The sequence below is a fragment of the Ammospiza nelsoni genome, chromosome 3 (genome assembly GCF_027579445.1).
Source record: "Ammospiza nelsoni isolate bAmmNel1 chromosome 3, bAmmNel1.pri, whole genome shotgun sequence".
Classification (NCBI taxonomy): domain Eukaryota; kingdom Metazoa; phylum Chordata; class Aves; order Passeriformes; family Passerellidae; genus Ammospiza; species Ammospiza nelsoni.
The window spans coordinates 57817686-57844065 of NC_080635.1; the positions used below are offsets into that span (position 1 = coordinate 57817686).

The 26380-nt window shown below is 39.4% G+C and overlaps 1 protein-coding gene across 1 annotated transcript; it reads right to left on the minus strand.

The window, feature by feature from the left end:
- Positions 1-1179: 1179 nt before the first annotated feature.
- On the minus strand, positions 1180-24577 carry WTAP (WT1 associated protein). The gene is made up of 8 exons (XM_059467324.1): positions 24388-24577; positions 20333-20370; positions 20194-20249; positions 17402-17460; positions 15717-15844; positions 9075-9253; positions 4213-4367; positions 1180-2403 (listed from the first exon to the last, which is right to left on the minus strand). Exons 2-8 carry the CDS (start codon positions 20360-20362, stop codon positions 1820-1822), a joined length of 1191 nt encoding a protein of 396 aa, XP_059323307.1. The 5' UTR covers positions 20363-20370; positions 24388-24577; the 3' UTR covers positions 1180-1819.
- Positions 24578-26380: the final 1803 nt, after the last annotated feature.

Here is a 26380-nt window from a genome sequence, read left to right on the forward strand (position 1 = left end):
TGTATAGGTATTTGTCACTTCCCTTTCATGCATTCAACCATTCAACTCCTATTTTTCAAGCAAAAAGGCCTGAAGCAACTTTCAAAAAGCAACAAGGAATCACCAATGGAATTTGTGTGGAATACTTCCAGTGACCACTACCAAGTGGTTTGAGAACACTGATATGAACCCTATAAAATTAAAATAGAAGTGGGGCTAGCTATGGACTAGCATGATTTTAATACAGACAAGCATAGCTAGTAGCATTTTAATTACATCCATTTGTCTTGGACAATATTACTGCAGATACTAATTTGTGCCACTTAAAAATGCTACCACAGAAGCCCTTCTAAAAGAATTTACTGTAACTGTAAATTTAAACCAAGGCAAGTGTGCTCTAGAACTTGAGAGACTCCTTTCAAACAAGTTTCCACAGTGAATTGCACAGCAGTTAAGCTACTTATAATTTTAATAGCTACATATGCAATAATTTTATTAGTCACCTGGTAATTACAAGACTCACAGGTAGAAAAATGTTGAAACTGGAAACTCTTTAGTCCACCCTCAAATACACTACTAAGTACTTTTGTCTTACCTTGAACAGTGCTCTTTCATCTTCTTGCTCATGTGCTACCAACACTAAACTAGCAGATCAAAAATAAATACCAGAAACCCAGGTTCTGAAAGTCACAGCTCATTGCTACTGAGCAATAAAAGTATATTTAATTAAAGGGAATTCTTTCACTCTCTGCACCTGTTAAGAAATCAGTTTCCTCAGGCAGGCATTTAAAAACGAAGTTAACCAGTTCAAAAGGCTGAATTGCTAATTCCTTATGCTTTTTAGTTTAATTTGTGCATTTACCTGTTACGTACTTCAAGCTTTTGAGTCTGGCTTGTTTTTTGGGTTTTTCTTTACTCGTTAATAAAACCGGGTTCAAACTCTAAAGCTTACTTTATTAATTTCTCCTTCCCACCTCCCCCCCATCCCCACCCTTTTTCTGCCAGTCAGGACAAAACCTTTGGAACAAGCACTATCAGGCTGTCTTGAAATTAGTACTAGCACACACCTACACCTTCATGTACTGGGCATATGCTGTACCAGAGAGGATTGACACAGATACAAACTCAACTCAAAAGCAAGGACTATCAATACACCACATACAAATAAGCCACATAAGCCAATGCAGAACAATGAAGAAATTACATTATTAAAAGTTTTTATTTAGGTTTGGTCAGTACAGGTAAGATAATATTGGAGTCACAGAGCAATATGCATCAACAGGATACAACAGTTCTTAAAAACTGAGTAACTATGCACACAATTCATAAACATTCGGTCACCTAAGGAGAAAATGCACAGATGTATGGTGGGAAAAACTGTAATTAACACTGAAACTACTACAGGACTCCTTCAGTAAGTCCATCTTTTTAGTGATAAAACTACTGTACTGGGCAAACTTGGCAGTCAAACCCACAGCTATTATGACAAATCTTGAAGGTGGTGTTAAGTATAACAGTATGAGTAAGAATGCCCTTACACAGCACAGGTTCTAGATATACACAGATTTGTACAGACATCATTTATGTTATACTTTATGGAAATAATTTCCATTTCAACTTCACATTAACTCATATAAAAATAACTTGAGCTACACAAACATCCTTTTAGCAACATTCAACGTAATTAACTGTTAAAATTTCCAAAGTGGCAGAGGTATTGAAGCAAAAAGAAACCCACAAAAAGGCAAAATTGTGACAAGTATGCACTAATTTAAACGGCTTCTGGACAGTATCCTCTCCCAATTTCAATGACACTGTATAAAAATTTTGCAGAAAAATGTTACAAAACTGAACCCTGCACATTTACACTGGAGTCCAAACCATTCTGGACATGACGAGAACCCACAGTTCTGTTACCTTTCATGCTCACTGTTTTCTCCTCTTGAGGATCATGATTGGAGTCTGTGTCATTTGAGTGGTGAGTGAGAGAGTTTTCACTGCCAGTGGGAGAGTCTACACTTTCATACCCAGTACTGAGCTGGTTTATGTAGCTACCACTTCCTCTACCAGTTCTATCTTCAGAGTGGTTGGATAGCTTATTACCATTCCCTGGAGAAGCCGGGAAGTCATCTTCCGTGCCGCTACCCTCCCTATAAAATGCAGGCGCAGACGTCCGCTGGTGGGAGGAGCTGCCATTGCTTGGTCCGTTTGCCAGGCGGCTGCAGTCTTTGCCCGCCACCTCTCCCTGCTCCGCGGGCTCGGAGGATGGAGTCCTGCTGGTACCTGGGTTGGGGGCCTGCGCCTGCTGCTGCTGGTACTGAGCCAACTGCTGCCGCGTCTCCTTCAACTGCTGCTGAAGAACTAGAATGGTACTCTGCATACCTTCCACCTCCTCATCAAGCTGGATGATGAAGTCATTCAATTCTATGTAAAGAAAACACATTGGTTGCAAACACTTAATAGCCCATATATGGTTTAAATCTCAGACAAGAAATTAAAATCCCGTAACTCAACATTTTATGCTGAAATTTTTCAATGAACTATTGTCTCAGCCATCAGGTATGCACTGGTTTTGATACTCTGCCTCTGAAGGAGAAAATGTGGTATCTACCCATTTTCTAAACTGCTATTGAAAATATATGAGAAAAATTTAGCTTCTGAGCAAGAAAGGAAGATATTCGGGAAAAAGCTCAATTGCAGTAATTAATATTGTGCAAGTAGATCCTATTGTGTCTACTTTTACTCAAGTATAAATCCCTGGCAGAAATACTGTAAAAGTGACCATGAACCATATCCATACATAGCAAATCTGAGTTACTGCAAAACCCTATTCAATAGCCAAAAGTAGTAGTTTTTCATCCTGTTTCAAGGAAGTTTCAATTCTTACTGTGTTTAATCCTTGAAATTGTTCAAGAGAGAACACAAAAATACCTTCTTACCAACAGAGGGTTAACTAATTTCATAGCGTTTTAATATTTATGTATCAGAAAAAGGTTTTTACAATTAGTATTGCATTCTGGAACAAAACAAATTTGACCACAAAACAGTGTAAGAAACACTGATTCAGTCTTCAGTTCAACTGCAGCATCAGTATGCCAGAGAAAAAAAATGCAAACTGCTTAATATTGTAATTTTTTTTTTAAATGTTCTTGCTGCTACAGAAAACAATCATTAGGAGAACTCTTATTGCAGGAGTAACATCATCTTCATTCATATATGGGGAAGAAGCAACTCAATGCTGGAAATTACTACATTCAAAAGCAGCAGTCTTTAAAGAACATCTACACTTGCTTTAATTATGTACTTGGTAAATTTTGTTGAAGTGCATTATCAAAACAGTAGTTACTATTCCCACAAAACGATACTATACAATCATTTCTTTAAGAGTTCTAGTTATTTTATACTGCTGCTTTCTCAAAGAGATGAAAACATGATTGGGGAATATGATCTACTCCTAAAAATGCATCTCAGATGGGATGCCATACCAACTTTCTGGCATCTTACAATCTTCAGATGCAAAACAAACAAAAAGATATTCAGATCTATGTGATCTATAGGTTATAACCCCAGGACTACCCATATAGGTTATATTCAGAACACCTAATCTAACATTCTATGAAGAGCCACTGACACGACAAAGAATTTGAGACTGAAGAAAGACTTTTAAACCTGCATTTTCCCCTCCATTTAAATTGTGCAAGAGGTCAGAGTTTTTAGATCATTTCAATTTAGGCTTATGGTGTTGCAAAATTTAGATTATAAACACAATGAGACATTTTCATTCACCTAAGTTTCCAAAGGGAAAAAAATCAGTTTTTCATATTCTTAAGCATTGTTGAAAAGTTGAATTTTTTAAAAAATTCCAAATGAGTCAGAGTTAACAAGAAGCTTTCTGCTCTCAGTGCATGCCTAGGCTATATGTTAACAGCTCTCATCTTGCCAATTCACCAGTAATGTGTGCAATCTAAACATTCCCTATTAAATAGCAAGATTTACAGTATAAAAATCTCTATTGCAAGCACTGCATTATTGGAGCTGTGAATGCCATGAGTTCCCCCAAATTTAAGGATTTTGTTTAACTAAGACTACCAATTAATACTTACTATTACATATTTTACTCAATATTGCCCTTTCATTCTGGCAAAGGTGATTTTGTATTATCTATATCATCACAGAATTAAACTTGCAGAAGTGCAAGGCAACTTTTCTATTTTTGTTAAAAAAATCCCTTACCATCCTGACTGCTTTTAAGTTCCTCACTATATTTCTTCTGTAAAGCCAATTCTGCCTCAAGCTGTGCAATACGTCCTTGGGACAGCTGCCTTCCAAGCTCTTGATTCTCCTGGATAAGCATTCGACACTTCGCCATTAACTTTTTCCCTGTTTGGCTGCAAAGGAAAGAGCCATCTATCACAAAATGAATATAAAACCTTCAGTTATCTTCCTCAATCACGAATAAAGACAAAAAGGAGATGCAATTTCTGCATGTCACAATTCAAGGAACATTGTGCCTCAACATAATTGTCATAGCAGAAAGTCTCCCTATAGTTACCACGTGCTGTTCCAATGCCAGGTGATCTTCTGTCGCTGTCCCACAAAGTGGAAGGCAAATTTTATTACTGAAAATATGAATAAGCATATTGCACTTTTTAAATACCAACATCTGGATTATCAGTATGCACAATCTTGCATGTGCCAATTCTTAATGTAGTTAAATACTTGATTAAAGATGTGTTTCTCAATTCAAAAAAATCAAGGACTGCATACAAACAAGCAAATTATAAGCAAAATCACTGCCCATTTGTTGTAGTAATGAAATTTAATAACTGAATTTGGGTGAAGAGAAGTTGCTTGGGGGAAATAATCAATCTCATGTTCATTTTTCATACTGACAACCGTTTTTCTTTAATAGGTTTAAACATTCATTTAAATGCTGTCCAGGTACTCTTGTTTAAAAAATGAGATGTCCATTTTGCAACTCAACTTGTGTTTGACAGTCATGCAGAGTCTGCTTCATGATTTCTATGGTCATAAGTACATCTTGTATGGTGAAGAAGAATGAAAATGTATCTGGACATTGTAAGGACATCAAGGAAGGGGTATATTATCTATCTACTTTCTTTAAATTGACAGATTTCAGAACGTAAGTAATGATCATTAGGACACAGTTTCTGAAAGAAACATGAAACAGGTAGAAACTGACAAGATTTTCTTTACTAAATTGGTAATGTTACACATCTTTAATCTTCATTATAAAAATCTCATTGTAAAGCATTATAGGAAGTAGTATGCAAATTAATATATAGGCAATACAGCTGACTCCATGAAAGAAAGAAATTAAAGTCCTTTAGGACTCTCAGTCTGCCAAGACAGGATAGCATCCCCAAACAATTCTCCTTTTAATAGGGTCAGCACCATAATGAAGCTGTCTTCTTTTCTACAGAGGTGTAAGCTCTGGCAAAACCCCAAACTTGAACAGTTTTATTGTGAATTCAATAGCAAGACTTGTATTACTCTTCAAGACCAAGAAGGTCATTTAATTTTTTGTAGGCTTTTAAACAAGTGACAAATACTGAAAAAAACCTGAGGATTAAAAAAGTAGAAGAGCAAATTTCTGCTACAATCACAGCCACAGTTCTCTCCTGCAACCAAAGTACAATAATTTAAAACAGCAATTCCTTATCAGCTACCTTCTGAGCACTCAAGCCTTAAACAACTTTTAATTTCTCTGCCAACTCTGCCCCATTCAACATTTTTCAACTGACTTTCCCAAATCTTTCAGATGGGCTGCTCCAGAAGGAATCTGGCTGTGTAAAGTCCTGGAGGCCTGAAAATCTGCTAAAGGCAGCAGCCTGTTTTCTTTCTTGATGTGATGTCCAATGCCAGGTCCTTGAAGTTTAAATTGTGCCGACCTAATACAGTCCAAGTCGCACATTTAAGATGCAAGTTTCCTTAGAGATGTTCATTCTGTGCAAAGCAGGACCACTTTGGAGATAACCAATGTGACAGATCCCAAAAGTTATTAGGCAGACATGATTTTTAGCCATTTGCAAATTCCTGTTAATGTATTCACCATCACTACAAATAGAAAAAGTTTACAATGCTTGTCATTGAATGCTTTTCTCTTCACAAACCAACATCAACGGCAGAATCAGCAAGTACCAGTTACCTCAGAATTGGGACAATTTTAGAATCCCATTAATATCTTCAGGTTAATTCCTGCCAAAATGTTAAATATTTATTACCTGTATAGAAATTTGCATAGTTACCTATAATGCTATTTCTTCTCATCAAAATTTTTCCAGATGTTCTGAGCTAGTAGAGAATAACCCTTGCAATTTACAAAAAAGACAGCACATTCAAGAAAATTAAATACAGTAAATATTAAAATAATTCATATGAACTGTAAAACTAAGTTCAGCATTGTTTTCACAAATCCTCTTGAACATACATGCAACAAAACCTGTAAGAATATAAATGGTTAAATTTCAGAAGACTAAAGTTTGTTGTACTACACTTACTGCAAAATGGCATTTCAACTAATTTTTATTCCAAGCTTATACTCTGCTTAATGACGGTTAAAATGGCTTAGCATAGCCATTCCTTTGATTACATGTCTTTTATTTCCCCCCTCCAGACATCAGCAATGTTTATGCTGCACAGCTTTACCTACATTAAGGTCCAGAGCTAGCTCTGCTTAGGGCTGCAGTTAATGTGTTAACCACCTGGAGAACACCAGTTTAAGATCTGAATAGGGCCATTGCTTCTTTCAAAAACTAGGCCAGATGCCATGAAATGAGTAGTCGTGTACAAAAATGGACAATTAAAACAATTGGGGGAGGAGGCCCAAGATGCAAAGAGAATGAAAAAAACCCTACAAATATTTTACATCAGCCAATTTCTTCACCTTTCAAGAAATAAAACCAGTAAAATCTTAACCCAGTTAACAAAGCCTCAAATATTTACCAGGAAATAACTAACTTTCTATATCCCTGCCACTGCATGTATGAATTATGCACATTCACACCACTGACTTAAAATTATATTATGCAAATTAGGGGATGCTGTAGCTAAAGAAACAGCATTTTCTTTTGACACTTGGGTTTGAAAGGCAAGTTACTTGTCTCTCCTCAGTGGTACTCACGCATTCAGAGCCTGAAGACTTTGGAAAACAACCAACCTGTACCTACATGTATTAAATAAATTTCTGAATTCCAAGTTAGAAACAAACAATCTGCATGGCATGCCTCTTTCAACACACTGCAGTGAGCTTTACAAATGTCTTGGTAACACATTAACATTTTATTAATGTAAGTCTTACCTCTGTTTTGATGCTAGATCAATAAAATTATGCATAGATACTGCTATAGCAAAATCATTCCAGATATATAACTTTTTAAAAGGTAAAGTTTTTCTGTGGATTTTTCTTTTGGTGTTAAGTCATTACTCATGCAAAAAAAAAAAAAACCTGCATAAGTATACTAGTCTTTTATCCCATATTAATCATCTGAAGCACAAACAGTTAAAGATACTTCCAAGTCAAAATTATGTAATGGAATCTTAATAAAAGTCAGCAAAACTGTTAGAATACATCACCTTCTGTGACAGCTGAATGGCTCTTTAATTTAAAAACTAATTTTTAAACTGAGTCATAAAACGCTGCCCAACTGTTTTGAAAAATCAACACCTCAGATTACTAAATAGAACTCTCTTTGCTATGGGAAGAAACAAACACAAATGCTACACCAGATCTACATTTTGCTTTACAGACCTTAGACATGCACTCCCAACTGTCCCAGATTGCTACTCTTACAAGTAACTTGGAAGGACAGAACAGAGGCATCAGCAGAGTAGCAAAACCTCCTTCACTGAATCCACCAAAGAAAATGCATGCATTTAAGGTTTTTTGGTTTGTTAAAATACTGACTTTGTTTTCAGCGAACGAGACAATGCAGAAATAACAACCTGTTCAATTCTCGTTCATCCCAGGAGTTTCACGATACAACAGTAAAACCAGAAGTGTTCCTTGAACTATGTATTACAACTATTTCAAGGCACATTTTATAGAGAAGCACAATACAAAAAACCCCAGGTGTACAACGGAATAAAAGCACCCCACCAACACTGAAGACAGTTGCCATCATGTGCCTTCTGTATTAAGCATTTGAGATCAGTTCTTAGAATGAAGATCAAAAAAGTCTCATTTCTGCATGAAAACATGCAGTGAAATTCTAATCACAACCAGTTTTTCTTATACATGCTAGTTGTGATCAAATATATATTGCTTCAAACAATTTTAAAGCTGCATTTAGATGGAACGTACAGTTTTGTACAGTCCTAATTTTGAGGCGTCCACAGTATTACCAACCATCCAGAAAACAGTTCATTATTTAGAAACAGTGACTTAAGGCTGCATCAAGTGCTAGAGTGCCCAAAGGCTAAACAGTCAAATGTGTACACTACCACTGTAGTGATATCAAATAGCACTCTTGTGGCTATTCAAAACTGGTTAGCAAATAAACTCTTTAATGCAAAATTCACCTCATCGAGTTTTGACCCAGCAGTTCAGTGAACAAGCAGGAAGTCCACAGTCTTATTGGCAAAACTGACTTACAGTGTCTCTAAGTCACTAGGCTCAAGGTTATGAGCGAAGCATATTCCACTTCTACATTTTTTGGGAATTTTACATGTTCAATTCATGATTTATAATCTCTAGGTTCTCTCTCCTCCAAACTGTCTGTAGACACAGTGTGCCACAGACTTAAGACTTCTGTTTCTCCCTCTATTTTCTTCAAATAGAACAATTTTGCAAATGTCTACATGTTCTAGAAAAGATTTTTTCGAAGATGGCCATTTCTTCAGAATAGTCCGACGTTGTCAGGCCTCTGAAGCAAAGGGGAGAAAAAAGCTGAAACACAAGGTTCATCTGGTAAGTTTTACATTAAGCATTACAAGCTGGACAGTATAAGAATGTGGCTTTTGCCTCAAAACGTCTGAGTCTTGGTGTGGAAACGAGTACTTGGCTGTCCCACCATAGCATTCTCGTAGTGGGACTGTCAGGGAAGTCTTGACTGGGGAGTATTTGTTTTGTTTACCTATCAGGCGTAAATTTCCAGGCACTCAGTTCATTTTGGGCTTGTTCCAGTTTGTCTTTAGTCTGTTCCAGTTCACCTTTCATTTTTAGGAAAAACAAGTTGATGGCTGGGTCTACCATTGTTGATCGCAGTTGGGCAACACTAGGCTGCTGGACTTGCTTGAGGTACTGAATCTGATTCTGCATAAAATAAGAAAAAAAGACTGTTATTCATACAATATTAAATAAAAATTATGAGTCCTTTCAATACCAATAGTTACTCCGAAGTTCACATTAAGGTAGCTTGCCCTCTCTCACGCTGTAACCCGAAAACCACAGGATAACAACCACTTGTGCACACCTTGCACCCTTGTCCATGGGCCTGCTCACCCAAGGCCCCATCCTAAGCACCTGCCATGCTTTACCTTGCATGGCAGACTCCCCTCCAGGTCCCAAGATTATTTTCTACATGTCAATTTACATTTGTCAGAGCAATATCCGGAACATTAGAATGCTCCCTTTCTTTTCTATCTCCCTGCACTCCTTCTGGGGAACAAAGAGCATATGGAAAGAATTACCTGCTTAAAACAGACAGTCAATTCCCACTTAAGTTCAGTGGAAGTTACTAAGGAACATTACAGCAGAAATCGACAAGAAATATTTACAAGCAAATAAAAAAAGCTTTTTAGAACCTAAGGGATTTTGCAACTGCAGTAGTCACTTATGATGCAAGATTGAGTATCTCTAAAACAAAAATTTAGAAATATTAACAGCAATTAAAACAGATTTTGGTTGGATTTTATTCTCTTTGCAAAAAACTAAGCCAAAGGAGTTGCAATTTTATATGTTTGAAACACTAGCAATAGTCAACATTTCAGAAGTAGTAACTGAGAGGTTTCCTTTTAAATATAGTATTTATTGTTCAAAACAAATGTAAATAAATAGGATTAACTTTAAAAGTTTCTTCAATTTTAATCCCATCACAACAGACATATCTAAAATTGTATGAAATGTACACATTTGGAACCCTGCTAATCACCAATACTGCATAAGCCTGCACAGAATGTGTTGATTCCTAAATTCAATTTATGATGCCCCCTGTATCACACACATTTCTTCATAAGCAAGAGGTGAACAGAACCACACACTGTTAAAAGGCATTCATTGAAAGCCAGATGGTTTGCTTCCCATGCAGGCAGTCCTGCAGACTTGAGAGCAAGAGAGTTTAACTGACAAAACCCTAAAGGGGAAGAGTCTCCCTGCACTCTCTCCTTCCCTTCGGACACACAGCACAGGCAGCAGCACTGACAGCTCAACCATGTTCCTGTACAGGCAGCTACTCTCATGGGGTCTTTACACAGCAGTGGTGAAGAGGAAGTACACAAGTCCTACATACATTCAGTGTGCAGTAGCAACCTCAGTCACTTCTAAATTGAGTGTAACATGTTTTAATTTATGTATTGTTAAGTAGTAAAATTTCCTGGATTTTATTTCAAGTGGTTTCAAAGGTGGAATAACAGAAGTCTTTCCTTGGACACATTAATTTGTTATTATAAAAATAAAAATACTTGGCTACTTAAAATTGAAATCATCATACTTTAAATTTTAAACAGACAAAATTCTATATATGCAGAAAGAAATATAAAGGGAATAAAGCACTGCATATAAATATTTTAAGGAAATAAAGAATCCACATGCAACGTGGGTAATGCACCTAGAAACAGGAAAATCCAGATAAAGGTTATGCTAACATTTCTTGGATGGCATTTTACCTCTCGGGCCTTTGCCTTACTGAATGCAAATATACTGCTCACTGAATAAAGGTAAATTTTATTCATTGTTATTGATTTATATTTCCTATCCACGCAATTATTTGATTCTTCTGCTACTGAAGTATTTCAACAACCTGTCAATTCTTTGTGATGGCTAGAGCTAGTAGACAGTAAAATGGACAACTTCACTGGCAACATATTTCAGATATATAATCATGATACAGCAACATTGTTCCCAATCCATTTTTAAAGAGACATCACTACCTGGGGGGGGGGGGGAGAAAGGCCACATTTCTGGTTTTACCAAGGCCCAGAATCCTCCCTCTTACACATAAATCTAAAAACTGTAATAGATTGCCTGGATCACTAGCACACAGAATTGGTGCTGCTGCTCCTCACACCAGAAATGCACTTAAACACTCCAGAGGACCCAGCCAATGCTGTGCAATGCCAGTTACTTAACAATCTCATGGGGGTCTCTCCAGCTCACACTCCTGAGCCCAGCAGATGGCACCTGCACAGGACTTCAGCTCAATCATCATTTCTAAAGCAGTCATGTAAAAAAAACTTACTTAAGCTTAACAATCCTTGCTCATTCCCTCCCCAAACCTCAAAGACCATTCTTTCCCTCCACTTTTTCCAACTTAAATTTTCTCAATTCCTCCACAAGTGTTTTCTCCAGTTGTTAACTCCAGAGTTCTCATCTGTCAGGCTCTTCATCCATGAAGACCTAACAACCTCCTCCTCCCAAGTATGACCTGCTCCCAACGTTTGTCTTCCTGCTTAGCCAGTCCAAACCTCACATTCTTGCTCCCTCTAATCACTTTCTGGTATGAGTCACCTCCCACTGATATTCCAGGTGGCAAGGGTTAGGGAGCAGGAGAGTTTGCCTACAGTCAGGCCCAACCTCAAGCTATAGCTGTACATACAGGAATAGTCATGTTCAATGCTAGACCCCAGGGAATGCCCACTTTAACACCTGAAATGCCTACAGACTCTTCATGTTCCCAAACATGAAAGCACACACCAGCTGGTATTTTTCAAAAGCCTAACAGATGGACAAGTAGAGGTAATTTTCACAAAGATAATAAAAATCTTGCTTTACATTAAGCATTACAGCTTTCTCTCTGTTCCAACCCAAGGCAGGAGAGCACTGAAAGCAGTCTATGTATAGGGCTGTGTGAGGTTTTGTTCATATGGATTTTTATTATTTTGTTAAAGACAGACAATAACATTTTCAATCCCCCTAGTTCTCACATTCTTGGAAACAGTTGCATGCTTTCAGCTGAAATCATCCAAAGATAGCTATAAAAAACAGACACTCTAACATAACAAATTTACAAAACAGATCACAGGTGCCTGAGAGAAAGCATAAGCAACCAAAGTCAGATCAACTGTATATCCTTCTTATAAGGAAGGAATAAAGCACACAACTAAGAAGAGAAAAAACAGAGCTGTAATGTAAACCACAGGAGTGATGACTACCTAGTGCTACAGTCCAATTTGCATCCACAGAGAGTTCCACTCATCGTTATCTGTTCCATGAAAAGTATATTTGAGCAGCAAGTATTTCCAAATGTCTACCCACTGACTCTCAGTGACTGTACAGTAGCCTGGAAAGAGGTTAAGGCCTTTCCCTGAAGTGGCATTAACCTGACCACCACTTGTGCCAGAAATAAAGCTTTATGTAGAAACCACAGCCAATACTACTGCCAAAGAGCAGCAACCTCTTCTAGAGGGCTGTTCCTGCTGGGGGAAGGCAGCTCGAGGCTGCTGCTGACAGCAGGGCACACAGGATGTGAAACACCTGTACTTCAAAGTAGCCCTTAGTGACTCTAAAACCACAGAGTAACTTTGCAGCACCTGCCACAGACTTTTACTAAGCTGCTGGCTCTGAAGAAATCTATATATTCTCCTGCCAGACTCAGCACAGAGCATTAGAGAATGGAGCTATGCAACCCCCTCCCATTTTCTTTCTTCAAAAACAGCACTGACACAGAATAAGTGCAATGATTCTGCTACTCTGACATGCACACCTACACTTTAAGATGACAACTGGTGACTTTCATAAGCTGAAAACACACTAAAAAGCTACTATTTTTTAAAAGGGTGAAAATTATAACACCAAAATAGAGCTCATCACACTCTGCTTTAAAACAGAGCTGGTGTACTTCAGTAAGCAAGGTGTTCTACACAAGTGACCAGAAAACTCAGTCTTTGCCAACTACTAGCAGTTGAACATGGTATGGTATTAAGTTTTTAACCATTAAAATTTGAATGTGGTAAGTCTGTAAAAATAAAATGTCCCAAAACCACATCTGCAGATTTTCAAGAAACTAGACACCATAACAGCTCAGTCTTTCTAATTACAATGTGACAGGAAACACTGAAGACTTACATATAAATGTTATGGTATATTTTACCACTAACATTAAATGTTAATATAAATGTTAATGGTGTATTTTTGGATTATAAAAGAATTGTTAACTATAATAAAGGTATGGAAAATTTATTTTATAGATTAAAATCAGGCATGTCAAGTAACATCACATGATTATTAGCTTATTAAATGATTTAGCAACCTGTAGCTTTGCATCTTATCCAACATGACATTTTTCTACTGTTACTGTAGTGGAAAAAATACTCTCTAGTATTATGAAGGAAAGCAGTCCTTCAGACCTTCCTGAAACTATGTGCATTTTTAAACTTGAAAATACCTAAACGTGACCACGTCTCCATTATACACCTCCAGGGTACCCATTTTACACCTCTTCTTCAAGGATGCATCTTCCCACCACCATGTGCTGTGGAGATTACATCCTCAGTGTTATTCTTGAGTCAAGAGCAGGAGAAATATAAACCACCCGAGGGTGTGGGCACGTGTCTGTTTTTTATTTCTTTTTGGTAGGTTGTTACCCACCCTTTTTTTCTTTTTAAAAGTAAACTGTAAATAAAAGCTCTCCAGAAGTTCTTCTAAACAGATGTTCTGGAACGATTATGCAGCTATAAACATCTAACAAAGTGCAGCCAAAATCCCTGTGGTCTTCATGATATTCAAATCATTCATGATAGCCAAATTCAAAGCATTAAATACTTAAAGTTTATAACTTCAAGGAAGGAACAAAGGCAAATACAGCACACACAAATTTGGTTTTGGTGAAAAACTTGTATTTCTTTTTATTTATTTTTAGTATTTACTGTTTTAGCTATATGCTAAGAAGCTCAAAAGAAAAAAACCTATTATTACTGCTGTTCCACATAGCAGAATTTATCAGTACAACTGCACAAGTGAAGCAGGACCAATACAGTAGCCTTACAGCTGGGGAAGCATTGCAGTCCTGTACCAGAACAGATCTTCACTGGCACCCTGGGCTGCATTAGCAGAGTGCTGCCAACAGGCTGAGGGGGGTGATCCTTCCTCTCACTTGACACTGGTGAGAGATCTGGGGTACTGGGTCCAGATCTGGACACCCCAGTACAAGGGCAACACAGACATACCAGGGTGAGGCCAATGAAGGGCTGTGAGGCTGATTAAGGGGTTGGAGCATGTGACACACAAGCAGAGGCTGAGAGTGCTAGGGCTGCTCAATCTGGAGATGCTACCAATGTGCATAAATACCTGATGGGGAGTAAAGAAAGCAAAGCCAACAGTGCCCACTGAAAGCACAGAAGGTGATGGGCACAAGCTGAAACACACGAAGTTCCACTTAAACATAAGAACACACATTCTGCTGCATCAGTGGTTCAACACTGGCACAGGTCAAAGACTTTTGCATTTCTCTCCATTTCACGAGATGCTTAAAATAGTGTGCAGTCCTGAGTAACCAGGCCTGACTGACCTGCTGTGAACAGGCAGGCTGGACTAGAAACTGCCAGGCTCTTCCAACCTCAATGATTCTGGGCTTCATTTTTTGCCACTGCAAAGTAAGCTTAATCCCCTTTATTTCTTCCTTGTTTATAACACCGTGAACCAAAGTGATCTTACGGTCTTAACAACAGTGAAAATACTGTGTACAGAGTTCAGTCACACTACTATACCTGACTGCTCTGAAAAACTTCAGGCAAAAAAGAAAGGAAAACTTAGGAAAACTACAACACTAGTTATTAGTTTTGCACAGAGCTTGTACTTTTCATAAGAGAAGCTCTAAAGAGTATATTACTAAAACTAGCAATAAGCTTTTTACATTCCTCTCAGAAGCTGCCAGATTCAAGCAGAATGAAAATTATGTTAAGAAAGCAATCCAATATGAGATAGTTTCCAAGAAACCAAAACTAAACACAGATGTAAAAGACACAGAAAATGGCCAGAAATGAAGAAGCAAGAAACAAAGATCAACAAAATACATATTCAGAACAGCAGAAATTAAGCAGACCTGCCAAATTGCAAAAGAACTTTAAACAAGTCAGTAGCAACTTCATCTATCCAGCCAAGAAGGCAGAGGCTTACAAATAGCCTTACACTGTTAGCCAAAGGCAATGTGTCAGCCTAAAACCTCCTAAATGAAACCAAACAAACACAATCATATCCTTATGTTTTCATTTGTTCCTGACTCTAATGATACTCAGAAGTAAGATTTTTGTAGATAGGCTCTGCAGATAAATGCTAGAAAAGAGTAAGCATGGCACATGCAAGAATTAGCTTGGTTTGAAGCAAACCAAGCTTCAATCACAACTGCTGCTGAAAATCAATAGCAATAACTAGTATTAAAAAAAACCCCAAACTTTTAAGAAGTGATCTTTACTCATTCAATTAAACTACCCTGCTGTGCCTTTAAACACAGAAAATGTGATGGTGTAGATACACAAAAAACATTGCACAGCTCGTAGGTACTGGCTCAACAGCTGATGTTGCTACAACAGCTTGAATACATTTATCCTTTCTGAATACTTACAGTACACTCTTGCATCTCCTGTTCCTTAGTTGCCAGCCTCATCACCAGAATATTTTCTCTTCGGGCAGACTCTTGCTGTTGCTGTTTCAACTTCTCTTCAGATTCTCTCAGCCCCGTCACATCATTAGCTAACACAAGCAACAACAGAGAAAGCAAGTTTTATAGTACCCTCTCATAGGAAGTTTTAAAAAGACAGCTAAAAGAATCTAAAAACCAATTTCATAAACAGTTACACTTTTTGCAGGCATGTTTATAACTAGCATAAACAAAAAACAAAATGTCATTAAGTATTGGGAAAGCTTAACAACAGCTGGCTTTAAAGCCATATTCCTGGTCCTCCTTTAAGACTTACTAAAACTTTCAAGATGTTTCCATGTCTGTATAGGAAATAACTTTGTGCTGCAAAAATCAATCTGCAGTCTGTAAAACACTGCTGTTTATGGGCAATCCTCAAACTGGCCTCAACACTCCAGGAGCAAACAGTAAGACATTCAAGAATATTCTGTTCCAACTAGAATTCTGATCCACGGACATTTATGAAAAATTATATATGAAATACAAGAGAATGCAGCACATTTCCAAATTACTCAAACAAAAACATGCAGGCAGCTCAATACCAACTGTGTACATTCACTCTACTACTTGCCATATGTAACACAATTAAAAACTTGAAAAATTTAAATTTTCATTTTTTCCTAATTTCTGGAGAATAATCAGTTGTAAATATAACCTGAGCATCAAATTGCCTCAGGACAATGATTTCTAAATAAATCCTTGCAGATAGTACAGGCCATAGTAGTCAATGTTAATGAATTGTTTTAAAATCAAGAAACCAGGAATGTTGAAACAACTTATTTATCTATGTTTAGACAGTTTGAGATGTGAATGGAACCACCAGTTTCCATGAGCTCTATTTTATTCTCTACAAAATATTATGAGACAGCAGTAGAAAAAGGAGGTAACAACAGCAAAAAAGAGGACATCCATCTGGACTGACAGAAAAATGCCCTTCAAACTCAGTGGTACTACAGCTCTAAGTATTTAGACTGAAAAGGTGAGTGGAAAACACGAAAGATACCATCCCTAACTGGCAATACAACTTTTAAAAGTGACTTAGGACTGGGTGTTCAGTCACTCCCAGAAGGTATTCATATTTTATCATTTCAGAGTAGGATGTTTTCCCCACATTATCTTCCAAAAGACCAAGTTTTAACTATCATGTAAGAATGACAATCAAATTTGCCTAATCAGATCAAACAATTCTTGGGGACTCATTTTAGACATTTACCCCTAAACACTGTTTCTCCTCCCAGCCTTATAATCCTGTAAGACTAATAAAGACACAGACATTGCTGGAGTATTTCAGTAGACAGAGTTTCTTTTTCTAATGGTCAAGTTCTGAAAGTACACCTATTTATGGGGTTATGCTTTGAAGCTTCCCCCTGCCCAGCAGTCTGTGTCCTATAGATGCAAAATAAAGACTTTTTACATGGTGGGAGAAATTTGCAACTGGAAAAGTTGGTAAGAAAGCTGGGAGAGGCTGAAAACTTGCAGTAGAAAAAACAAGGGCTGTTTTCCTAACAAGTAGCGGACATAACAGATTATTATATCTTACTTCTAGAAAGCACACATATTATTTTATACATTCTGATAACATGCACCATTTTGAAACCCAGCTAACTTACAATTAAGGTCTGTGTACTTGCCCTCCAGAGCTTGCACATATGCTTCATATTGTTTCCACCTGTCACAGATATAAAAAGAAAAAACATTTCTGAAGCTCTGTTTATTAAATCAAGGCATGTCATTCCTAAACTTTCAGAGCACACACTGATACCATAATCAGAAAATGTTAAGAAGGAATTACACAATTGCACAAAAGACAATTCCAGTTTTAAAAAAGGAGCTTTTAATTGTGGAAATAGTTAAATTTGCTTTGCATCTCAGAGGAACAAAATGGTAGTTGTGTATTACAACACTTAAAACATCTTAAAAATCAGTATTTTAGACAAACATTAGGATCAAACACTACTTATTTTTGTTATCTTTGTAAAGTACCCTATATGCATCTTACTCTCATAGCAAAGCAATTCAAACAAAATTCTGTACCAAAGTGCAATACAAATACAACATTAAGTATGTTACCAAGTGAACAGGACAAGCAGAAGTGTATCATAACACTAGAAATGGCAGTCTAGGTTAAGCAGCTGTATCAGCTCATTCAGGGTAAGACCACTCTCTGATTACATCCACCATCAATAAGCCAAACAGCTTAACAACTCTCTGAAAACACGTTATTTAGGAAATTCATCCGCAGTCAAACATCACCTAAAAACAGCACTGCATTTTATACAAACCATCAAATCAGTAGCAAATAAAGTCTGCTGTGAAGTTTAGCATGAAATGCTTTATGAAAAAGTTCACATCACAGTATTTTTGGGATTTTTAAGTAGTACTCTGCACCTAACTACGTGTGTTCCTCATGATGGTACAACTGCACATTATAAAGAAAATTCATCTGATAGCTTACCACTATAGGAGGTGTCTGCTCCCTCCTCCCCATTACCTTCTCTCCCTGACATGTATTTTATGCTAGACTCATCACAAGTGCTCCATTTTAACTCTCTAACCTATACCACTACTTGAATTGAAACTATGAAATCTACCTATAGGTAATTTGGACCATTTAGTGAATTCCAACAGTACACTGAAGGGTCTAAAAAAGCATCAGAGAATCAGAGATCTGTAACAGCAAGCAAGACCACATCACTGGGAAAAGGAAATGAAATCACGAGATCTCTTCCTTCAAGCAACAACAAAATTTTACATCTCTTCAGCTGAGCATGGCAACAGCATGAACAAACTCTCAAAGCTCTGTAAAAGAGAGCAGTAGTATTCATACTTAACCCTTAAACTGATCTCTCTGATCTAAGGAGTTTCACCATTTGACCATTAAAAATTCTATGTTAATTCAGGAGACTTCAATCTCCCAGAAGTAAAACTGAAATGGCCTACTAAACAGCAAGTCTAGAAAGAAAGAACCTAATTTTACATTAAAAAACTGACATGAGTATATTGAACAGTTATATTCATTAAATCCATCAAGTGCCCTTTTTGAGAGCATATTAGTTTTTCTACACACTAAGAAGATGATTCAATAGCAACATAGCTTTAATTAGCAAATTCCCTTCTGCCTCTTCATCAACACAGGTGAGCTGCTAACATACTTTACCTCCTTGCGGGCATTCCATCACATTCTCTCCTGAATATGTGCTGGAAACGCATCTCTTCTATGTAGCAACTAATGATTGCAAGTTACAAACTGACTACAACTGACAGCCTGTTCTTGTTTTCACACTACCAGTCAGAAAGCAAGTGGCACACAATCTATGCTTTGGTACTTTCACATTAATTTTATTGCAGCAAGTTAAGGGCACAGGTTTGGAGACTTAGGAGTTTTCTATAAAAAGGATCACAGGGCCAAAACCATTTATGAAAGAAGCAATTTTTCTAACTGTTTAAATACATTTTTCTTTACAACCCAAAAGACTGGATACTCAGAAGCAGACAGAAACTAGTTTTAAACATATGGAGCCAGACCGTTTACTCCCTGGAAAAACAACTGTCACCCCAAAAGGAGCTGGCAGGACAGTTTACCCAGAAGGGAGAGTAGCTGATCACCATGTACACTAAGTGTTGCATATGTTAGCCCTTGTTTCCATACAATTTAGTCTTTGTTCTATAAAACAGCAAAATTTACCTTGAGACCCTAATAACACTAATAACTCCGTGTACAAGAAGCCAAGAACTAATGCTTACCACTACTTCAGCAGATAAACAGACACCTCACAGAAGACTGGTTTGGATAGCTCCTGGCTTACAAATCAGGAAATTCAGGCATACAGAGACAAGTGGCCTGGGGTGGTTTCTTTAAACAGATGGTATGTTCAACAGAATTCCCCATAATTGTTCCTGTCGTGACACTTAAGCCTTCTAAAAAGTTAAAAAGACAGCCAGGTTCTTTCTTATCAAAGTTCTAGGCAATGAAAGCTTCATTTTAACATTTTTGTGTTAATATCTGAACATGCTGAGAAGAAAAGTGCAAGGACTGAGAAAGCGTAAAAAAGTACTGGAGAAGTAAAGAGTTGACATTTTTCTGATGTTTAAAATAGCTTGCTATCTATCAAGGAATGCAAGCAATCATATCTTCTATCGTTAGGAGTGAAGAAAAAAAATACTCGTACTCATGTTCTACAAAATACTATTAAGGATTTTGCCTCTTGGGAAGAAGTGTTCCCTTCCAAACTACAAATATTTGAGGCAAGAGGAGAACTTTACAGAAGAGATACATTATGAAACAAATAAAACTGTTTTTCAGAACAAGGATGCTGAAAGACAACGAAAGAGTAAATTCACACATCTTCCACAGAAAGTTCACAAAAATGTTGAGATGGAAAAAAAAGACTTTTTACATTACCTTAGGATAAGCTCATCTCTAGGTAAAACCTTAAAATCTGCTTCACTAAGGCGAACCTATGAAGCAAAAAGAAAAGCATAACTTATCAAGCTGTCCTGATTACCTGGAAGGGTGAAGTCACAAGTAATTTTACACATACCTTCTTTGGGAGAGGTTCTTCATTCGTCATTGTGAACTCTGAAGGGAGAGGAAAAAGAGGAGTTTTATTTAGTGTAAACAGAACACTGAACAAGTCAGAAACTTATAGCCTTAATTGTTTTAGTTTGCAATATTACACCACTGAAATATTGGTTCCGCACAAGGCAGCACCAGAGTACAAAATAACACTATGACATGTTTGCTCCGGTAATCTAGATATAGTCAGCTGCATTTTTTTCTAAAAGTTACCTCAAACTTTCTATTTCTATCTAAAAAGCCAATCAGTAATCAATCCTTCCAATTTAACTAATCAAAACCACCCAACTTGGTATCAAACTGACATTTAGTATGCATCTACATCTACAAAACGTATTTTACAAGGTAAAGGATAATCAGGGTCTGAGGAAAGCAATTTATACTACTGCTCCTCCTCTTTGGAATAAAAGAGAATAATTTGTGAACATTACAACATGTTCTTACAAGTACTTATTCTCTTAAGATTCAAACAAATGGGAAGTACGGTTATTTTAAAACCCGTGTGAATAGTCTCAAGAAAAGTAGAATGCAAACTAGCTTAGATAGGCCATCAAACTGAATTCCTCTGGCGCACACAGAGCACAAGGGGGCTGCATTTCGCGAGGTTAAATATTCGCACTGCTCTGAGTTACAGGACATGCTTCCTTATCTCTAAAGAGTAATGCACAGTATTTTCTACAACTATGATTATGTAAGAAATACTGAGTTCCTAAATCTTACAGGCATTCAAGTAACAATAAATGCAGGGTTTGCTGGTGGCATGCATCTTTGCAATATGCTTTCCAGTGGAAAAATTGCATATAATACTAAGAGTTGACAAGCTTGTAAAGCTACTGCACATGTACCAGGGAAAGGATGCGTCAACTCCTTAGCTGTGAACACTGAGCTTTAAAGAAACAATGCTCTTAAAGAGTAGATATTCTATTTTCTCAATGATTTTTATGGATTATCTTAGTATTTCCACAATGATACTCAATGAACCAATTTAACTTTTCCAAACCCTAAAACTGTTGGTCAGTAAGACAAGCAAACACATTCCAATGAAGCAGAGTTTTCAACCCGCACTAAGTGAGACTGCTGACAACTACACAGCACGCTACCAAACAAGGGCCTGGTTAACAACAAACAAAACAACCAACACTCACTCTCCCTTCCTAGAATAAATACTGACATTAGAACCCACAGAAAGAAAACATTCAGTAGAAGCATCTCACTGATGAATGGCAGCTTCCTGTCGCTAGGCTTAGTAACACACTAAGTGCTTCCCTAAACTAAGAAGTGCCCTTCACTCCCACCCCCTTCCCCCTGCTAACACGAAGTTATTCAAGTATTTTGCTTCAACTTCTGCATGCAGCTCCTTATTTGAAACTGTTTTACCAAAAACATACCTCAAATAGAAAATACAAGCATAAGAGGCTGCTGATACAAATTGCCAGTGCCTAATTCAATCATTTAGAGTAACCTGAGATTACACAGGGAATGCTTGTGACCCCTGTATTTAAGCTGCCTACCTTCCCCCTCACTGTAATTTTTCCAAAGATTTTTAGAGCTTTTAACTCCTTTGGAGTTTGGAAGTAATCTTGAAGATCTCAGCTAGTGTTAAGTTCCTGACAGAGAGAAACATGCTTTTCAAATGTCTCACACAACTACACCTAACACTGATTAAATGGTGCACACATCATTATGTGTGTGTTCCCCAAAAAAGTACAGAAGCACACAAGTACCAAAAAACGTGAATTTCCCCCAAAGATCTGGCTTGTAACCCCTGCTGCAGCATATGGCAATTATAAACATACAATTGCTGTCACAATCAAGAGTACAAGAAATCAAAGGTCGATGCTCCAATGCAATGGTAGTCAAACCCTGCATCTCCAGACCTTATACAAAATTCCAGCACCAGACTAGGCTACTCTAACTCTACATCCAGCACATCACTGTTTACAAAACCACCTCTTGCTTTCAGATAAGAGCACGAAAGACTGAAGTTATGGGCCACTGCATTACAGAAGTTACTCCTTACTGCCACCTATTATTACTTGCTATGATAAAAAACACACTAGCTAAAAATATTCCATAGGTTATTCTGGAAAAGTTAGGTTGATAATATCTACAGATAAACACTTAATGCTCTTTCCACACATATAAATTTCACCTTGCTACTGCCCTGCAACAGCTTTTTGGGAACCTGCAGTAACTCAGCAGAAGCTTGAGCATTTACTACTGCTGAATACTGCTGTCGTTGTGCTCCGTGTTTCTCAGAAACAGCAGCAGCGCCAGGCCGGCTGCAGCAACAGTCACGGTGATTTTCCTTAGTTTTCTGTCAACAAACAGGTGAATCTGGATGCTACAGACACAACTGTCACTGAAATGTTCATTATTTTAACATAATACAGTAACTTCTCAAGCACTGCACATCTTCTCACTCGGCTCACCTCTAGAAGAAATCATCTCTCTCCTACCCATATCAGAAATATCTTGCAAGAACATGATGAAGAGTCACTTTCTACAATAAAGAGTCAATGTAAACAACATTCCTACATAACTGACTGGAATTAACACAATTGTATTTGTGATTTATATTATGAACAGCTTAACTGTACTGTCCTAACTAAGCACTTGCATGATTTTGCAGAAACAGTGGCTGCCACACACCACTCCTGCATGTCTGCTCCTGGCAACAAGCAACACAAAACCATACTCCATACTTAGAATAACAGGCAGTTAATGAATTTTCAGAAAAACTCAATGTTTTAGGCTTCTATGGCAGTTTCAATTAGAAAAAATGTGAAACAAGGAAAGTACATTTTAATTTTAATAACTCTGATAGAAGCCCACACAGCTTTTCCTACAACGTTTATAAAACACAGGATTTAAAAACTTTTTTAAAAACCTCAATGAACAAAAAGTAATTGAATCAGGTATGAGGTTTTACTTGTTATACACAAACTGAGAGTTATTTTAATGATACCTAGAAAGAGTTCCACGGGGAAACCCCAGTATGGGCTCCCAGCTCCCAAAGCACGTACGTGTGTACATATATACAAACATATAATTTACACAATCGCTAGGGCTGGAAGGCCCTGTCCCTAACAAGGCAGGGTCACCTAGAGCAGATGACACAGGAACGTGTCCAGGTGGTTCCGGATGTCTCCAGAGGGAGATTCCGTGACCTGCCTGGGCAGCTGTCCCGAATGAGTGTGCCTGAGATTGCTCAAAAATTTCTCAGCTCACACTGCAGCCTGGAAGGGAGTTCAGGGGGAATGCACCACCACGGCAGCCTGTTCTTCCGCCCTCAATGCAAAGAAGTTCTTCCTCATGAGGTGAAACTTCCCGTGTCTTAGTTTATGGCCACTGACCCTCGTCCTGCCGCTGGGCACCACTGAAGAGTCTGGCACCTTTCACTTTAAGACAGCACCCGCCTTTAGGATATTTGTATGTATTGATGAGAACCCCTCTTAGTCTTCTCTTCCATAGAGTAAACAGGCCCAGCTCACGCAGTCTCTCCTCGCAACAGAAACATTGCAGACCCCAAATCGTATCTGTAGCCCTCCCCTGGACCCCCTCCAGTATCTCCTTGTCTCCCTCGTACTAAGGAGCCCTCTGACGTTTAGAAAGAAAATCTTCACAGCAGCCCCGTAACTGCTCAGCCCTCACACTCGCCTCAGCAACAACCGCGGGAGTCCCACCCCCCTCCGAGGGCCGCAGCCGCAGGTGTTTGACAGACCCAGCTGCTGCGGCCGCCCCCCGGCCCAGGCAGTGCCCGCCCCGCCGCCCTCGCTCCTCTCCCACAGGGAAGCACCAAACGCGGCTCCCGGGGGCGCGGCGGCAGCCCAAGGCCGGGGGAGGATCCCAGCCGCGCTGCCAGGCCAGGCTCCGGGGCCTCGTACAAAATGGCTCTAAGTGCTTCCGCTCTTCCCTCCCGCGCCCGAGCTGAGGGATGGAGGCGCCGCAGGGGTCGGGCACCCCGGGCTGCCCGGTCCGTCCGTCCCGCTGGGGCGGAGCGCTCGCACGGTCACTCACCTCCCGCCTGCGGCGCGGAGGCCCCGCGCCCCTCGCACGCCGCTTGCCTGGGCCGCGCTCCGCCTCACATCGAGCAGGGGCGAAACCCGCCACCTCCACGCCTGCCGCCACCAGCTACGCGGGCGCCTCCGCCGCCACCAGCTCCGCAGCCAAGACGGCCGTGCCTCCCCCCGCCCGAGCTCCCCCGCACGCCGCTCCCGCCCGCTCTTTATTTGCGGGTTCTCTGCGCTACAAAATGGCGCCCAGGGAGGAAATGAGCGCCCGCCCCGCCCCGCGACCGGCGGCTGCGCGCGCACCCGGCGTGGGGGGGGGGGGGCGGCAGCGGCTCCGCAGCGGTGCAAGGCCGCGGCCCGGGTACCTCGGCCCGGGTACCTCGGCCCGCCTGCGGGGCGGCTGCTGCGGGGGATCGCCGCTCGCCCCGCCGGGAAGAAGCGGCTCCCGCGGGTTATTAGAGCGCCGATTTAAACCCTGTCAGCCGAACGGACCGCGCAGCGCTCGTGTCCCTGGGGTGCCGCGCGGCCTCCTGCCGGCGGGGGGCGCCGCTGTCCGGCGGGACGGGGCGAGCGGCGCCCGTCTCCCGCCAAAGCGGCTGAGGGGAGCGGGAGCCGGCGCCTCCTGGAAGAGCGCTGGGCGCCTTCCCGGAAGGCTGCCGGAGAACATGGGAGCTCTGGGAAGGAAAACTACGCGCAGCGCTAAATAAAACGCAAGATGGGTGCCGGGCTGCTCGGCGTGGCTGCCGGGGCTGCCTACCCGCCGGCAGTGCAAGTCAGTGTCCTCGGCCACTGATGAAAGATACAGGACTTAAATTTCAGCTGCTTCCAAAGAAGTGAAACATCAGTTCTCGCGTTGGGGAATAAAAACCGATAAAGTTTGCCCTTCGTTGAGGTCTAACAGTGAGCTGGTGCTTTAAAATAAAGTTTATCCTTCTTACTGTCGTGATTTCGCAGGCTGTGCTGTTGGGTAAATACTTGTGCCTTTTGTCGACAAAGTCGAAGAGCTGCTGCAGGCTAAATTAGTCTGTCACATGGGTTGCACAGATGAAATTGATTGTCACTCACTGTGACAGGGCTGAAGGTGCTCCAGAAATCTCTCCTGACTCTTCATGGTAGCAGAAACAATATAATCACTACAGAATAGAACCCAATGCACGTGGTCCCACATCCACATGTAGTGTATATATGAATACACAGAATTTTCAGTGAGAACTTAAAATGTTTAAAAACCTCACTGCAAATGAATTGATGTAGCTACCCGAGGTAGGGTGGTAAGGTGACCACAAGGAGAAAGGACCTGAATAGATGTCTTTGAAATCTTACCTCATTTAAAAGTGACAAAAGATGCACTGTGATTACTGTATTGTTACCTGCTCCTACTTTTCTTGCAGATATTTGTTTTAAGCATTCAAGATACCAATTAACAGATGAAGCTATCCCAGGATATGGCAGCATGAGAGATGAACATTAGAGTTGGCCTTAACAAAAACATTAATGTAGCAAATTGACTTGATTTCCTTGAGCAAATGTAACCATTACGATACTAAAAATGCATATTAACCAAGCAGGAGAAGAAGCTGAAACTTTTTCTACATAAAATAGGTGCAGACGTATGCTTGGGGCTTCTTTTATTCTGTGTGTAACATATCTAACGTGTTCTGTGTATCAGTGGTGATTTAAACTCAAGATCTCCCAGTACTTTGTCTAGAGTTTGGCTACTTTTTGTTATGTTCAGAAACCAAAACTCCTTTGTGTCTTCCCAGTAGTACAGATAAAGGGTCTAGCTCAGATACCCTCTAAGGTGTGGGATGGTAAACCTTCCACAATTGTTTGTGTTCATGAGCATGTAGAAAGTATTCCTGCGTTTTTTACCGCTTGTCAGCACCTAGTTATTTTAAATTTATCTTTACAAGTGTAGATTACATTTGTGGGAAATGTGCTAGCTGAACAAGAGGCAGGCAGCCAGGGACATGTAGAGATAAGTGGAATCAGCCTCCAGA

Excerpts from the sequence above, each read along its gene's own strand:
- WTAP (XM_059467324.1), bottom strand. The coding sequence starts at position 20,362 with ATGACGAATGAAGAACCTCTCCCAAAGAAG. Across the intron at positions 17,461-20,193 it reads AGAGATGAGCTTATCCTAAG|GTGGAAACAATATGAAGCAT; the intron begins GTAATGTAAAAA and ends TATCTGTGACAG. Across the intron at positions 2,404-4,212 it reads ACTTAAAAGCAGTCAGGATG|AATTGAATGACTTCATCATC; the intron begins GTAAGGGATTTT and ends TTCTTTACATAG.